At 42.1% G+C, this 17,267-nt stretch overlaps 1 protein-coding gene across 3 annotated transcripts in view; it reads right to left on the bottom strand.

The window, feature by feature from the left end:
- Positions 1-8,275, bottom strand: part of pde4dip (phosphodiesterase 4D interacting protein) — an 86,338-nt gene extending 78,063 nt beyond the window's left edge. Inside the window, exons 1-3 of one of the 3 annotated variants that reach the window (XM_080771013.1) lie at positions 8,253-8,275; positions 5,420-5,472; positions 3,824-3,891 (exon numbers count right to left, since the gene is read on the bottom strand). In XM_080771013.1, coding sequence (XP_080627139.1) covers positions 3,824-3,886 — 63 coding nt within the window. In that variant the 5' untranslated portion in view covers positions 3,887-3,891; positions 5,420-5,472; positions 8,253-8,275. Of the gene's footprint in view, positions 1-3,823; positions 3,892-5,419; positions 5,473-5,660; positions 5,752-7,514; positions 8,102-8,252 lie in introns of those variants that run through there. The other 2 variants (XM_080771020.1, XM_080771021.1) reach the window with 2 other exon arrangements.
- Positions 8,276-17,267: the final 8,992 nt, after the last annotated feature.

Below are 17,267 nucleotides of genomic sequence, written 5' to 3' on the forward strand. Positions count from 1 at the left end.
ATGCCGTGTAGTGAGATTTTATTCCCTTAATTATGCACAGTTGCCGATATTTCCTTGATGATTCATTGTAATATCCTGAGCCAGCTCGGCTCTGTGGTTTCTTCAGACATCGTAGTGGAGAGTCCAAGAAACCAGCGACATGCTTCAATTCCCACCCTGCGTCCTTTTCAAACTCTCAGTCATATTCCAATTTGTCGTGTGTTGGCACCAGTCATCAGCTCAAAGTCGGGTCAGCCGAATAATATATGGTATGAATTCCCCCTGCAGATGAAACACACTACTAAAGGTTCCATCTGGTCAGAATAGCTTGGAGAAATTAACTATTACATGCTTGAAGGTGCGTTTTTACACACTTGTTTGAGTCATTTTTACTCACTTATAAGGTCATTGCAAACTGCTGCTGTTTTTCTGAAAAACGGCGGACAAACGCAGCAAAACATCTTAAAAATGCAGCAGTTTGCAGGGACCTTAAGATTAACATTTTCAGAATCTGTCTTTCTTTGGTAGCACATTAAATACCTAATGGTGGATTGCAGACTATAGATTTAGTTCATAGTGCATTTCAGGACCTAGTTATAGCTATAGTCATAATCTCATCACGTCTATGGGCAGTGTCATTCTATATACAAAGGCAGGATTCAAATGGCAAGCTGGACATTGAGGTGCAAAGCCGTGGAAATACTTCCACTGAAGTGTAAGGTTTCACTCCCTGTTCCAAGAATCAAAATATCAGTTTGACTGAGAAAGAGAAGCCGGGTCTTTGTTCTATGTCCCGCACATTAGGCAGTGCTGAGCTCATGTGGGATACTGAGGAATACTTTCCATATCCCGACCCGTTCCATTTGATATAACAAAACGTGTTCCATTTTACCTTTAAGTTGTTTATCCCACCTTTTTCCTGCAAACTCCAACACTTAACTTTGAGCCGGCTTTATTACAATCCCCCCCCCCCCTCCCCACACACACACACACACCTTCTTACTCGCCTCCCCAATTGAATTACCGAGCTGCCTCCCTCCCCATGTCGCCCTGTCCTTCATAAAGGGGGCATGGTAATTGAAGCAAGCACCAGAGTGATATCAGAACCATAATGCACCTGGCACAGCTCCCAGAAACCATTACCTTGGCACAGGACCACCCATATGGAAAAAAAAGTAGAAGAAACATATATGTTGTCCTGTTGCCTCCAATAGTAAGTATTTACATTTTTTATGTATGTCATTTACATGTATGTCATGTAAAGTACATACTAGATTTTATATGTGAACTCTTGAAAGTGGCACCTTTCATACAATCCTCATATAAGACAATAAAGTGAATCATGTATGAATCAAGTAAACAACATGTATGTGATCTATGAGGTAAGTACATGGCAAACTGTATTTTCCTTACATGTTCCATACAATGTTTGTAGTTTTAAATTATATGAGATATATCCTTTCCATATATAAAAAAAATACCATTATAGTATGTATTTTATAGTTTGTAACCATTTAATTTACAAGAAAAGTATGCTTCTTTTATATGATTTTTATAACATTGTTATATGTCAGCCAATTCATTATACCTTATAGTTATAAAAAAAACATATGTTTTATCTATGACTATATATAAGTTTTTATATGTGAAGTGTATGATAGGTATAAAAAACATATGCGCTATAGACCCCTGGGAGATGGTTGCTGAGATAGAGCACCACACCTACTATACCATCAACTCCCAATTCTTCCCACATCACTTGCCGCACCCAAGCTGTGCTACTCATACGCTGAGTTGCCAGTGCCCAGGATCGAACCCACAAACTTGTGGTCTTAAGGCGAGAGCTCTACCGACTGAGCTACCCAGACACATCCTGACATATGTGAAGTGTTTGATATGCTCTCTTTATGTTTTTTGTTTTTTTTAGAAGATTCTTATAAGTTACCATAGCAGTATAAAATAAAATGCATTGGGAGGTACATGGGGGGACAATGGTGGTGACACTGGCTGGGGGGGCACTGGCAGGGGGGGCACTGGTTGGGGGGGCACTGGGGGCTTGTGTCACACTGCAGGGGGGACACTGGCTGGGGAGGACACTGGGGGCTTGTGTCACACTGGGGGGACACTGGCTGGGGAGGACACTGGCTGGGGGGGGGCACTGGGTGGGGGGATCTTAAATAATGTAGGAGTCATAAAATGTAAAAGGGAATACAACTCATTATTTTGTCATCTCATGTTATTTCATTGTAAGATTAGGTTTTGTTTAATTTGGATGTCTCTGTGACATACATGGCCTGTATTGTATGGTTTCTATACAATATCCTATCAGATTTTGGTTTCACTGATGTTTGCCCAACTCTACAAGTTTGACAACACACAATTACTAAGGATTTTGTATGTGGATTTACTGCAGTAATTATTTATAAGTTCATATGTATTTCAATTTATACTAATTTACTAATAATATTGTATGTGGATTTACCGTCACATATAGGTCTTATAAGTTACAAAATTATATAGGTTTCACTTTACAAAAACTTACTATGGCTCTTATATGTGCTTTGACTGTTATATATAGTTCCTATAAATGACAAAATTATATAAGTTTCACTTTACAAAAACGTATTATGGCTCTTATATGTGCTTTGACTGTTTTATATAGTTCCTATAAATGACAAAATTATATAAGTTTCACTTTACAAAAAAATACTATGGATCTTATATGTGCTTTGACTGTTTTATATAGTTCATATAAATGACAAAATTATATAAGTTTCACTTTACAAAAAAATACTATGGCTCTTATATGTGCTTTGACTGTTTTATATAGTTCCTATAAATGACAAAATTATATAAGTTTCACTTTACAAAAAAATACTATGGATCTTATATGTGCTTTGACTGTTTTATATAGTTCATATAAATGACAAAATTATATAAGTTTCACTTTACAAAAAAATACTATGGATCTTATATCTGCTTTGACTGTCATATATATTAACTACAAGTTTCATGTAAAACATATACAAATTTAGTATTTTTTTTTCCATATGGGCAGAGAGGTGGAAACCAGCCTTCATTCTTCCACCATTGCTTTGCTCTTTTTCTCCCTGGCTCTCCATCTCTCATCTCGCTTGCCCTCTCATGCTTGTCTTACTCTCTCTCTCCCCACCATTTAAAAACGACACCAGACATAGTATATACAGCTGCATCGCTTTAACATGCAAAGTTTTGGATTTTAAAAAGCACGAGCGAGAGGCTGTGCATGCGTTTCATTATGTAGCTATTCCTCTTCTACATCTTCATCATAGTCATGTATGTGCACCCCCCCCCCTCTCTCCCTCCATATGTGTGATTTTGAGAGGCAGTGTGAGTGTTTGACTTTACAACCATTTTGTCACTGTCATGCAGTGATTTTTGCAGAGGGAAGTACAATGATGTAACAAATGTGAAAAGATAGGGATTGGGGAGAAGCGTCAGGAGATGGCGTGTATAGTTAAAGATTTTCAGTTGCCACATCATCATCACATCACCCCAAACACGCCTAGCTAGTCATTACCAAAGAGCCGGTACAGGCCTGGACAGCTCTTCTCTACTGGCTCACAAACAGCGGCTTTGGTTGGTTAACAATACCAACCAAAGCCTTGCTTGTGTTCATTAAATAAACACATTCTACAACTATTGTAAATCAATGTCACTGTCTGCCTATTGATCTGACTTTTCTTTTTAATATATAATATAGCGTCAAACCCTTTGATATATAACTCCACATTTGATTTACAACGGCACATTTGGTAGCACTGTAGCATAGTATGATGAGCTAGACATAAAGACATGTTCCTACCTGTTCAAACTCTCGGAGGCTGTGCATCTGCACAGGTGGGCCTTTATCTGTCTCGTCACACATGATATCTGGGGAAATGAAATGGGTGAATCAGTGTAATAGATAAATACATGATAAGGGACAATGCACACTCCATTTACTTTTATTTAACCCATTCTGACCTGACCTGACCTGACCTGACCCTAAAATGGGTTAAACAGCAGGGGTAGAGAGAAATAGCAAAGGCTTCTAGTGGGATTGGAACTTGGATGAGGCGGTCTGAAAGATCCTGTGATAAAGTGATATATAATAGCAATGTGCCGTTATTTGAATGTTTTGGCCAACATGTACAAATGCCAAAATGGCTCATCCATAAATCAGGCTGTTTTCAAGCGCAGTGGTAAATTATGAAATATTAACTGCTTTTTAGTCTAGTTTTAATTATATTTGCAAATGTTTTGTACACAGTAAAATAATTGTTAATTTATCCATTTATAACCCTGAGAGCCTATACAAATGTGAGTTAAGCTAAAGGAACCAACCATCTGCAATGCTCCACAGTACACTGAGAACCATCAGCCTTACTGCTGGGCTGAAATCAAAACACTTTGGGCGCAGCGGAGCTCTCTGCGGAGTGTCTCTCAGACCTCATAACGGGGAGGTTCTGAGCCTCATTATTACTCTATTAAAGCTGGATATTATGGGGCTGCCTCCCTCCCCTCCTCCCCTCCCCCTCGGCACGGTGTGTTCCGGTCCAGCTGAAACTTTTCCAGGAGTCTCAGGACGTTTCAAAGCCAAACTTTATCCTGGCTCAAAGGGCAGTAGACATTCCCGTTGAATTTCGCACAGGAGGGATTTACACAACGACGTGTGTTTCATTTCTTTTAAAAGCACGGGGCATTTGGTTCATAGCAGGGTTGGGGTGGTTTACAGGGGCACATCCCAAGGGCCACAATCAAGGGAACCATTGGCAAAGCACCGTGTTCTGACAGTTCTTTAAACTTGTGGCATAAGCTCATTAAAGATTATTAAAAATGCTGTTATGTTGTGTGTATAGGGAAGATGTGTCCTGGAATGGAGCCTGTTTTTTAATAGCTGTAGAATGGTACAGGATACAAATAAACAACCCGCACACATGTAGTATGCACACATGCGCGCACGCACGCACGCACGCACGCACGCACGCACGCAAGCATGCACGCACACACGCACACACACACACACACACACACACACACACACACACACACACACAGGGTAACACTGCAGTGTAATTCATACGGCCTAAGTTGAGCTGTAAACTTCTTACAAATAGCCAGTTGGTGTAAACATGAGCTGTTATGAAAGTGTGATGAGAATGTTTATTTAACAAGGGCACCGAGGAAAGAGATTCAAAAGGCCCATTCAGTGTGATTCCCAAAGAAATAGAGAGCGACAAATAGTTGTGAGACAGGGAGATACTGTAGATTGTAGAAAGACCGTGAAACAGAGAGGCTAGAGAGGCATATATAGACTCTTATGGGTAAATTTTTACACTATCTAGGCTAAATTTACACTCAGATTATTACAGTGTAGCATATTGCAAAGTACGTAAAGACAGTGAAGTGACACACTCACCTGTGGAGAGGCCTAAGCTCTTAGGCCTGGCACGTTTTTCCCCGGCACAATGTCTGAAACAAGAGACACGTTATTAGACACGTTAATTACTGTAACTGACTCAACATTCCTCAATACCGGTAGATTACTGCACTGTTACTTCCTCAATAAAAAAACACTCTTAAACCTGTTTCTGTTAAATTGTTGTTTTGTTCACACATAACAAGTTTTACGCCCAATAACTATCTTTCGTCCAGCCTACCTGAGCGCGTTTCTTGTGTCCCAACTTCCACTGCGACTCTCAATGAGGTCATTCTCAAGCACAGACAAAAATATTCCAATAAGCGAGTGAGCGAGCGACAGGGCTGTGCGGAGATCTTCCCACTGACACAGGGAACACTCACACACTGGTGGTGGAAAGTGAGTCAGCACCGGCTGCAAGTCACACAGCCATCAGTCACTCATAACACCAGGCAGTAAACAAAGCACACACTGACAGACTAGCGGCGGGCCATGACAGCCTCTAGTCTAAACGGTTTTCTTGGATTTCCTTGCCCTGAATACATTAAATGAACCACACTTTGCCCGGTCTCGTGTTTTGGTAAAATTACCGTAAAACAGGGATCACCTCAGAGTGAAACAAATGTCTCAGGTAATGCTTCGACATCAACAGTAGTGGTGTCTAAACACAACTTAAAGTTGCACAATGAGATGGATTTAAAAAAGATCAGCGGCACTCGTGCAGCATTTCCTCCCCATTAGCACCACACCAGAGCCTTTCATGAATAATCAATGGAGCAGATTAAGGCAAAGCTGATCACACTGGGGCTGCACAGAGCTGCTTTAACTAAAAGATCAGACAGACACACACAGGAGACGTATGTCAATGAGAGCATAATGTATATTGGGCAGCATAATGATTCTGTCCATTTGAACGGCTTTTAGTGCAATATTGACACTTTTACAATCGAGTGCCATGTGAGACGTTCACTCATTCCATGGGTTTTTGTGTGTGTGTGTGTGTGTGTGTGTGTGTGTGTGTGTGTGTGTGTGTGTGTGTGTGTGTGTGTGTGTCCTGGCTACAATACACAGTGACAATCGTGAGTGACAAATCTGTAGGATGGTGTGTGTGTGTGTGTGTGTGTGTGTGTGTGTGTGTGTGTGTGTGTGTGTGTGTGTGTGTGTGTGTGTGTGTGTGTGTGTGTGTGTGTGTGTGTGTGAAAAGAGAGAGTCAATAGAAACCTGAAAATAGTCTTAAGCACCTGTGCACTGGAATCCAGACAAAATGTCACTCTCTACTGTGCAGTGAACCACCACTGACCTCAGAGTCTCAGTAGTTGTGCAAGAACCCTTATTGTGGTTTAATTTGTGTCATCAATGCACCTGTCCCTTACACTCCCCAATTGCTAATGTTCCGATCACCTATACAGCTAACGAGTGCACTGAAGAGAAACAACAGGATCAGGGCCTCGTTCCTCTGAACCACAGTACTGTCATGCTATTCAAGAGGCCAATTGAACTTGCTCCTCACACAGATACACACTCAGTGATCCAGAGTGTCCATTTATAATATAATAATACATCCTTTTCTCTGTACTCGAAGTGGCTTTACATATAACAAAACACATCAACATTCAACTCAGCGAGTGTAAAGTCCCTAAACCTACAAAGTTAGATCTAAACTGCGGAAGCAAAACAGTGCTTTCCTCCAGCTGATTCAGCAGCAGGTTTTTAAACGAGCTCTGGCTGGTGGTAGCATGGTTACCTATTAATGAGAAAGCCCGTTAGCAAAGTTTACCTTCAGCATGAACACAAAGAACATACTGTACATATTTCATTTTCAGCCATTGCACACCAGCGAATTGGGTAAATGGGGGGGGAAATCGTTTGGGAGAATAGGCTGTTAATTATCATAGTGTGATCTACAACATACCACCAAATGGAGTGTAAAATGAAGTTAAGACTATATATCAACAATACCACATGCACACACACACACACACACACACACACAATTCACGAGACCACGTAGCTTCACAACAGCAGCATTCTCATACATCTCAACAATACCATTAGCTCCTCTCACAAGACCTGGTAAACAAAAACTTTACTGTACCTTCCTCTATAGAGGAATCCACTCATTTTCTGTCTGTCTCAGTCGAATTGAACAGGCAAACTCATCTGAGGCTCCACTTGAGGTTCCACGTGGACCACTACATCCACCGGTATCTCCTTCACGGTCAGTGAGTTACATAAGAAGCATAACGTCCTCAGTCTGTCGAATTCCACTGGCCTGAACACATCCGTTGTGAGCCGTGTGATGATGACACAAACGCAGCACTATCTCCTCCACAGGCAGGTGATTAGCAGCGTCCCACTGTAGATAACCCTGTCATACAGTACGCAGCTGGTTGTGAGTGTCAGACAGAGGTCGGAAGGTCTAGCACCAGTCCTAGATCTCCACGTTCTCAGATGCAGCGCGCAGTGACCACAGCCAGGCTGTCCGGCCTGCGAGACTCCCCGAGGACTGAGCCAAGCACCCAGGCAGTCATTTGACGTGGCAGGGCCAGAGAGAGAGAGAGAGAGAGAGAGACTCACAGAGCAGCCAGCAGCAGAGTAGGAGGTAAACACCAGTTCAGAGCAAAGGTACATTCAGTGTGTGACCGTCTGGTTGAGCATGAAGGACTGATCTGTTCCAGCATGCTCCCAAACAGGCTCTTCTGTGTGTGTGTGTGTGTGTGTGTGTGTGTGTGTGTGTGTGTGTGTGTGTGTGTGTGTGTGTGTGTGTGCACGCACACGCGCGTGCAGGTGGGTTGGTTGGGGGAGGGGGGGTTCAGCAAGCATACAAACCAACCTAACATCTTCCTGCCATTGCTTGTGAAATGTTCACTTAACTGTCAATTGACTATTTGCCTCAGGCATTTGGTAAGAAAAACAGGGTGGAGCTGAGGTAGTGTGTGTGTGTGTTTGTATGTAACCTGCATGGTTTTGTGAGCTTTCACTTGCACATCATGCTTAAGTATGTGTGCATTTCTACATGCTTGCATTGTATTGTGTATGTGCGTGTGTCTGTCTGTGTTTAAAACCTGTTGAGACAGGCTGACAGCAGGTAAAACAGGTGATCAAGCCAGATGCTAATCACACAGGAAAATATCACTAAAATGAGTCATGCATGCATACACACACACACACACACACACACACACACACACACACACACACACACACACACACACACACACACACACACAAATGATAGATCTGCAGGTCTATCTCTCTCTCTCTTATGAAATCACATTAACTAAGCCCTATTACAAATCTTTAAGTCTTTAATCGCAGCATTGGAAAACCATCAGTTAAAAAGGCACGGAAAGCTAGCTGCTTGTTGAACAGAGAGGAACAGACAAGCGGTATATTCAGCTGAGTGAACATGCTGGTGGAGAGAACTGAGGATCAAAGCAGCGCAGAGACAGCGCTGGGCCCAGAGTCAGCACAGGACGTCTGGATACCAGCGCACACAAATTCCTCCTCTCAAAACAGGGAGGGTGTGGTTGTGTGTCTGTGCTATCTCTCTCAGCATGGAGTGATCCGTGTGTGTGTGTGTGTGTGTGTGTGTGTGTGTGCGTACGCACACGTGTGCGTGCGTGCGTGTGTGCAGTAAAATCTGTGTTAATCTATAGATAAGGTAACGAAGGTAGAGGTGTTAAAATTTGGAGGCTTGTGAGGTGGGGTTTGAGTGTCAATATATATGGGCGTTCTGGAATGTGTTACCGGTAATCTCTCTCTCTCTCTCTCTCTCTCTCTCTCTCTATCCTTCCTCAATTGCTCTCTCTCTCTCTCTCTCTCTATCCTTCCTCCATTGCTATCTCTCTCTCCCAAAGTGGAGGCATCCTCAGTGGCAAACTCACATACCTGCCTCACATTCCACAGGTTGAGCCAGTTTACTTCATTTCCAGAAGGCAGCCTCAGCTGCCCTGCAGCACTGCAGGTCTGTACAAGGAAGGGGAGAAAAACTGCACTTCACAGTTTATACTGGGAGTGACTTGGCGCTGACACAAGCATGTTATGCAACAGAAAACAACAGGCCTTCATTCACCCTGGGGTCGGTCCGTCCAGTTTATATACGGATGTCATACTCATACATTGATCCGATGTCCTTGAGTTTCCCCTCTCTCAAATATGCCATGCAGCCTGTTATACAGCCAGAGAGTTGGCAGGTAGGACAAAGTCTTGTGGAGTGGTTTTGTGTTTTTAAATCTGTTGGGGTACGTGGGCCATAGTATTCTATTGTCTTGTTGTTTTTCTTTTCCAAAGGAAAGTCTTTTGTGCTGGTGCCTGAGGTTATTAAAAACAGATATTCACCACGAAATTAGGCAAACATTCAGCTAAAATACTGATGTGTTGTGAGCTTGAAGAACGGCTATGTTTACAAAAGTGATTTGGTGTAGACTAGAGGGGGGGGGGAAAGAGGGCAAAGAACGCAGTATATATACAGGGTTTAATTAGTTATGAGGTGTGTCTACTGTCTCTGTTAATGTCTCAGTTACAGTAGATGACATCTCATGCCAGTGAATGAAAATGTTTGTTGTTCTGCTGATCTCAAGCAAAGCAGCTTTCCCTTGGAAATACAACAATGTTATATACCGGTAAGCCAGTGTTTGCTCCCACAAACAGTATACCATTTAAACAAGGTCATTACAAATGTGAGGAAATTGGTGTGAATAATGTGGGGCGAGGTGCAACTCAATGTTATTATTGCTGGACATCTTCCTTGCTTATCCTGTAGGGCTAACCTCAACTTTTGTGTAAGTTTGTAAGGTCAGGTGTAAGATTTTGTAAATTCTTACACCTGCTCCATTTTAATGGACAGGGGTTGTTAACTTGTTTAGGCCAGGAGTAGTCATGTCTGGTCCATCAAGTTAAACCTAATCCAAGTCATTTTCAATGGAATCGATGCCCGTCACCTGTCACTGTGTGACGGGCATGACGCGATACAGATAAAAGTTGAACTGGCTTCAACTATACTTCAGCTCTCCAATGACGCAGTGAAGCATCAATCAGTCATGTTTTTGTTTCACCACTTCCACTCCCATTTCTCACCCCACAATCCCTGCTCTGTTCTGAAAAATGACTTTTTTGTTTTGCTATTAACAGTTTCCCTGTGCTATATTTAACCATACTTTACGCAGTGTGGCTTGCGCAACACTTCAATGGCAACAGCAATGTGCTGGCCAGGCTTTGACGTTTTGTAGCTTTTGTCACTGCTAAGTGAGAACGCAGCATCAGGCAAGATGCGAACCCTTGGAAGCTTGTGAAAACAAGTATTTTCCTCAACTCCATGTCTCAGCAAGCAGGCAAGCAATGGAATGACTGAATCATGGAGGGATTGAGTGGGACATAATGAAGGACAGAGAGGAAGGGTGGGGGTGATGGTAAAGGTGTCTACACTGCAGACACCACACTGTATCCTCTAATTACCCTTTGACTCTCCCTCCTTCACTCAGTTTACTTTTATTCAAAATGGCACAAGAGGCAACAGTTTACATTGCCAAAGCAAGTGTGAAATAGAATAATCTAAACTAAGAATGACCCCAATGGAAACAAGCCAATGGGCTTTCTTGGATTCATCCTTTTAGGAGACCTTGTATTGTACTGTACTTAACTGTGCTTGTCCATGCAAACTGTTAATAAAGTATTCAATGCATTTTTTATAGTATAGTAGAGTATATACTAATAAAAGGAAATATATATAAGCAAGGATAACTTGGCATAACATTTTGGAAACAATCGGATAGCAGTAATATTTCAAAATTTTCAGTCAAACATGTAAAAAGCTTAAAAACTCGCTTATAAAAATCACAAAAATTACATTTCTCATTTCTCCTCAGTATTTGCACAGCTGTTCTCCACCAGCTGCAGTGACAGGCCTATGTGAGAGACAGGGAACGTTGGGCCACCACCACAAGACTAAAGCCTAGTACTTCCAAACCTGGCTGCAGATGTGTCAATTACAGGCCAAATGTTATCCAACGTCATTATAACACAAGACATCCACTGTATATTGTGTGGCCTCGTTGTCAAGACCACACCTCTCTCTCTCTCTCTCTTTCGCTCGGTCAGTCTATAGTCTCTCTCCCTCTGTCTTTCTTTCTTTCTCTGACTTCCTCTCCTGTCTCTCTCTGAGTTTCTCTCTGCCACTCTTATGATTGGAACCAGGGCTTGTATACCTTCCATCCTATGTTTGGAGAGATGCAACTATCTAATTAACTCTGCCATGTCTTTACAAGCTGCTAATGGGTGGCTTTTAACACATCCAATGTGTGCGCATGGCCATGGGCCTGTCAGAGATATATAATGTCATCACAAAATAAAGTAAACATGATGTCTGTATAATGGGAATGTAATGGAAATTGGATTGTGTGTGTGTGTGTGTGTGTGTGTGTGTGTGTGTGTGTGTGTGTGTGTGTGTGTGTGTGTGTGTGTGTGTGTGTGTGTGTGTGTGTGTGAATAAAACAATGTGCGTATGATCTAAATCTGAATTTTACGGGGGGGAAAAAGCATAACATGTGAATGCAATTAGAAAGAAGGCTTTGCCAAAGAAATTGCTGTGACTTGCTCTTTTCGCCCTTACTGCAAATAAATGGGGTATTGCAGATTTATTTAACACATTAACACAGGGGGGTGAGCATTAAAATATTATTCATTTTATTTAATGTTTTTATTATTTTATTTTCACAAAAACGTAGCACTTAAATGTACACAGAATGTTACTGTGTACAAGCTGCTATATCTAGAGTACCTTCATAGCCTCTAAGATACAGATTTGGTCCAAATCATATCACTAACATTACTTAGACAGCTTTTTATCATAATTATAAAAGAATCACACCCGTGTGAAGTGAGGGGCATGTGCACAAGAAATGTAGCACTGATCGGTTCAGTGGTTTGTGACATTGGCTCCAGATACACTGCACCGAGACAGTAGACACCCTCATATAGACGGCTAGCCTCCTGCAGAGTCAGGCCACATGTGTGTGTGTGTGTGTGTGTGTGTGTGTGTGTGTGTGTGTGTGTGTGTGTGTGCCGCTTACGACATGGTGAGCTATTGTGAATGTTGTATCATTTCAATTGTGGATGGCTGAGATATGGGTGAGTAGTTATTTTGTGGATGGGCTACTGCATACTTAAATTGCTGTTTTAATGGAGAAAGACATTGTGTTTATCAATGTGTTTTAATGGAGAAAGACATTGTGTTTACCAATGTGCAGTGCCATACATAAAGACATTGTGTTCACCAATGTGCAGTGCCATACATAAAGACATTGTGTTTACCAATGTGCAATTGAGAGTGCAGGTCAGTGATGTAAACAATACGGTAGGTAAGACAAACATGATACCAGTGAAAAGTGTGGTGATACTGCATTGGCTGTAACACACTGTGCTGTGAAGCAGTGAACGTGATAGGAGGAGGTCAGCAGATAGGGAAGTTGGGATAGTGAGTGACAAACAGTAAAATCCTCAGTGGCCAAGACTGTAAAAAGGGACCCTTACTAGCCCATTAGGGATTAAATGAATCACTGAGGATTTTGCACCATAGGCTAAAGTACAGTACAGGACAGGGGTGGCTGGGCTTTGGGTTAGACAAACAACACTCAAGCTCTGCTAACATAGAACCACTTCCAGCACTGATAAATCTATGAAATATACAGTATTTATATATACAGTACAAAGTGTAAACTGGTTCTGTATTTGTTGCATGGTCTGTTCATTACAAAGTGAATATGACACTGATCCGTTTGAGCTGAAACTATCATTTCACTCCACCGGAAAGTTAGCATCGTCTTGTGACTCACTGACTGACTGTATAGATTTTTATCCTACCCTCACCCTGGTCAAATGCCATTATTGGTTCATGTGGTGGTCAGTTCTGTAACTAGAGTGGATCAATAGACCTCTCAGAGAGAGGAGAGGCTCTGAGTCTGCCTCATAGTAAAGTATGCCATTATAGCCCCAGCCCCCAGGTCCTTTAAATAAATCAATATGGCACAGGACACGGTCTATTTTGATAGACATTCCAGCCATTATTTGACCAGCATAGCCAGACAATATGAACAGTTGTTAGTTTTGTGATGTGAACACAATAATAAGCTACGGTACAACGGTGAAGGTAAATGATAGGAAAACAAAAGTCTCAGTCTGTATTAGCTCTGGTCCATCCATAGCCTTATATTACTACTTATTACGCTGGAGTCTGGACCAGTATTGGAAACAACTGAACAGCAAGCTAACGGCGACGACATAAAACTATAAAACAAACGACGTCTTTTCCATTACTTAAACACAACACAAAAGCCACATCGATTTACCATAATGTTTTGATGGACTTTATAACGCAATGTTGATGTTGATGATGCATTACCTCTCCTCCTCCTCCTCCTCCCCTCTCCATGATGACGCTCGGGTCCACTCCATCCGTTATACGGTGGTCAAATAATCCTCACACATGGCGGCGTAGCGTAACCGGCGTTCATTCTGTCAAAAATGTCCATCGAAATCAACGTACCGGACTGCAACCGAACCGAATACCTTTAGGAATCCGCGAGGCGACTCAAAACGGGAGCGATGCTCCCATTTCCGCTCATTGGTCGGCAGCTGACAGAAGCCCCCCCGCGAACCAATCAAGAGCAGGAGATGCGCTCCCTCAGTGCACGTGCGCGGAGAAGAAAGAGTGAACCCTGGAGAACCCCCAATAATAACTCTATGGGAGCATTGGGAGGCCCCTGGAGTGCCTTACTCCACGCGCCCGAAGTGCGCCTTATCTCTTTTAGCATAATGAAAAGTATTGTTTTGGCTTGTGTTTCTACACCATAGACAATTGTAGGGTCATAGACCTATTCCAATGGCAATTTCCAACCGCAATGTCAGTTGTCACATGTGGATAAATCAGTGTTGCATCAGCATCATAGAGATCAGCATCTTCCAAAAGAATCTGCATCTTCTCATGAAAAGCACTGCCAGTGCATCCTGAACCTGTCAGTCGACAGCCCCAGTTCCAGAGACTGCATCATTCAGGTAGGAACTGTTTTAATTATGAAACCAAACAACAGCACTTAAAGGGACACTTCACCCTTTTTTCAAAACAATATATGTTAATGACGTTTAGAAGATTTAGAACACTTTTCTGGGGGTCTTACCGTCTTGATATGTGTGTAATATGTGGTTTTAGATATTTTTGATTTTAGAAATGAGCCCAGTGTCTCCGATGTCATCAATACTGGGCTCATTTCCTTCCTGGACTACAATTCCCATAATGCTTTGGTGCACTGCTCGTCCTTGTGGATAGGGGAGGGCTGTCTTACAATTTACAATTTAGGCATTTAGCAGACGCTCTTAATCCAGAGCGATTTACATTAAGCAAGAACAAAATACATCCACAATTTACACAAAGTAGTTATCATGAATCATACGTAAGCTAAGAACGTAACAGTGGAATATCTATAAAATGAAATTATGCATATATATATAGGCCTACTATATAGTGCTATGTTTACATAAAATGCTATCAGTCTACATAAACTGCTGTCTAAGACAAGTTACATAAATTGAGCCTTTGCATACGCCTGTAGGAGGTCGAGGCTAGGGCAAGTATTACAGAAAGTGCTATGGGCTAAGATGGAGTCTGAAGAGGTGCATTTTCAGACTGGTGGAAGACTGGGAGTGAATCTGTAGTTCTGATTGCAATGGGAAGTACATTCCATAGTTCTGGAGCCAGAAGGGACGTGTGGAGCGTTGTCCTGGCCTTTTTAGAGAGGGTACTTGCAGCTTCCCTGTGTTGGCTGATCTGAGCGCTCGGGAGGGTTTTGGATCATTTGGAGAGGCTTAAGTGCGTCTTACTGAGACAACAAGTCCAGGAAGAAAGTGAGCCCAGTGTCCATGACATCAGAGACACTGGGCTCACTGCTAAAAATCTAAAATATCTAAAACCACATTTTACACACATAAAGACCCCCAGGGAAGTGTTCTAAATCTTCTAAATGTTATTAATAACATATATGTTTTTGCAAAAAAGGGTGAAGTTTCCCTTTAATATAGACTAGTAGTAGTCTATGTTAAAAGTTAGCCTATAACAGCTAGTCTAGACTAGAGGGTTGAGTGAAGTAAAACGGTCAAATCAGTGGGTTGGCCACTGCCACTGACATTGACCACTGTTGCCATATAGGCCTACTGCACAGTGCAGGATGAAATCCATCCACTGCAATACTGTATAACCTAGTTAACTGACGGGCCATTGATTGAATACAGCAAATAAATTAGACTAATGAGCATGTGACTATTATGTAGTGAAATGATGACACAGCTGGCCCCCAGGTCAAGTGGAGTCCATGTTGAAACATTTAGCCTAAAGTTCCTATAAACTATAAAGCTTTCTATGAGCGGCTAATTACCTAATTGCATTCCACTTTAAGAATGCTTAAAAAGTATCGCTTGAGCATGAAAACGATTAATTCTTGCAGAATAAAAGACGGATAAAAAATGAAAGGAATTAAATTAGGCTAAATAACTCTTGAAAAGTAGTAAGCTATATTGAAGCTATCCATAATCCCTCCTCTACCTCCTCCTTTTACTCTCCACACACATGCATGTACACGCACACGCACACACACACACACACACACACACACACACACACACACACACACACACACACACACACACACACACACACACACACACACACACACACACACACACACACACACACACACACACACACACACACACCCCCCATTTTGAAATGAAGACTGATTCTTCTGTCTAAAATTACATCCTAATGAACAAATGTTCCAGTCATTGTGTGTCGTAGGCAGCGCTTTCCGGCTCATTTAGTAAATGAGAATAAAGCCCTGAACACACAAGGAATGACAATAAGAATATTAATGGCAGCTGTTGTGTTGTTGCAGAGGCAGACATATTTATCTGAAACCTATCCCAGGCTGTCCTCCAACTCCAAGCCTTGGAACTTAGCAAATGGTCCTGTTTAGAATGTCACTAGTGCCAACTATTGCTTTAATGTCCCCTGGTGGTCAAATCATGAACTACAACATCTGATTAGGTTGTTTTTGTTCACTGAAAAAGGGGAGCTTTTTGTATGATAATAAATACACTCACACTACACATGCACTCCTAAATGCCTGTGAACATGCATGTGTGCACACACATTTCATTTACTCAAACAGTCATGTGAATAAGGTTACTGGTCTCGATACATATGGGCCCAATGTGTTTTCTGTGTTTGAGCAATGGAGCTCCTCATTATATTCAGCAGAGATCATGATGGCTCCAGCTGCAGCCTGTATACTGTGGACTGGAGTACGCACACCGCGCACGCACCACACACACACACACACACACACACACACACACACACACACACACACACACACACACACACACACACACACACACACACACACACACACACACGGCTGTCTCCAACCTGTCTCAAGGCCTAGTCAACTTGGCACACTGTCCTACAATGTGGATGTAAACACTGTCAAGAATACGGACAGAAGAAAGGGGAAAGAGAGAGAAAAGATGGATGGACAGCCAGAAAGTAAGAGATACTGTAGAAAGACTGGACAGAGACATGGGCAGAAAAGACCCAGAGAGAAACTCAGAACTGTAGAGAGACGAGAGAGAAGCACACATATTAGCAAGGCAAGAGTGAGAGAATGAAGTATAGCTTAATGATAATCTTCAGGTCAGATACTCACAATGTATAGTCCAAGCTCCAATTAACTAAACCATGAGTCACGCAGTGCAAGAGTCTGTGCATGTGTGTGTATATGTACTTGTGTCTGCAGAATCT

This window comes from Protomyctophum bolini (genome assembly GCF_963924005.1).
Source record: "Protomyctophum bolini genome assembly, chromosome: 8".
Lineage (NCBI taxonomy): Eukaryota > Metazoa > Chordata > Actinopteri > Myctophiformes > Myctophidae > Protomyctophum > Protomyctophum bolini.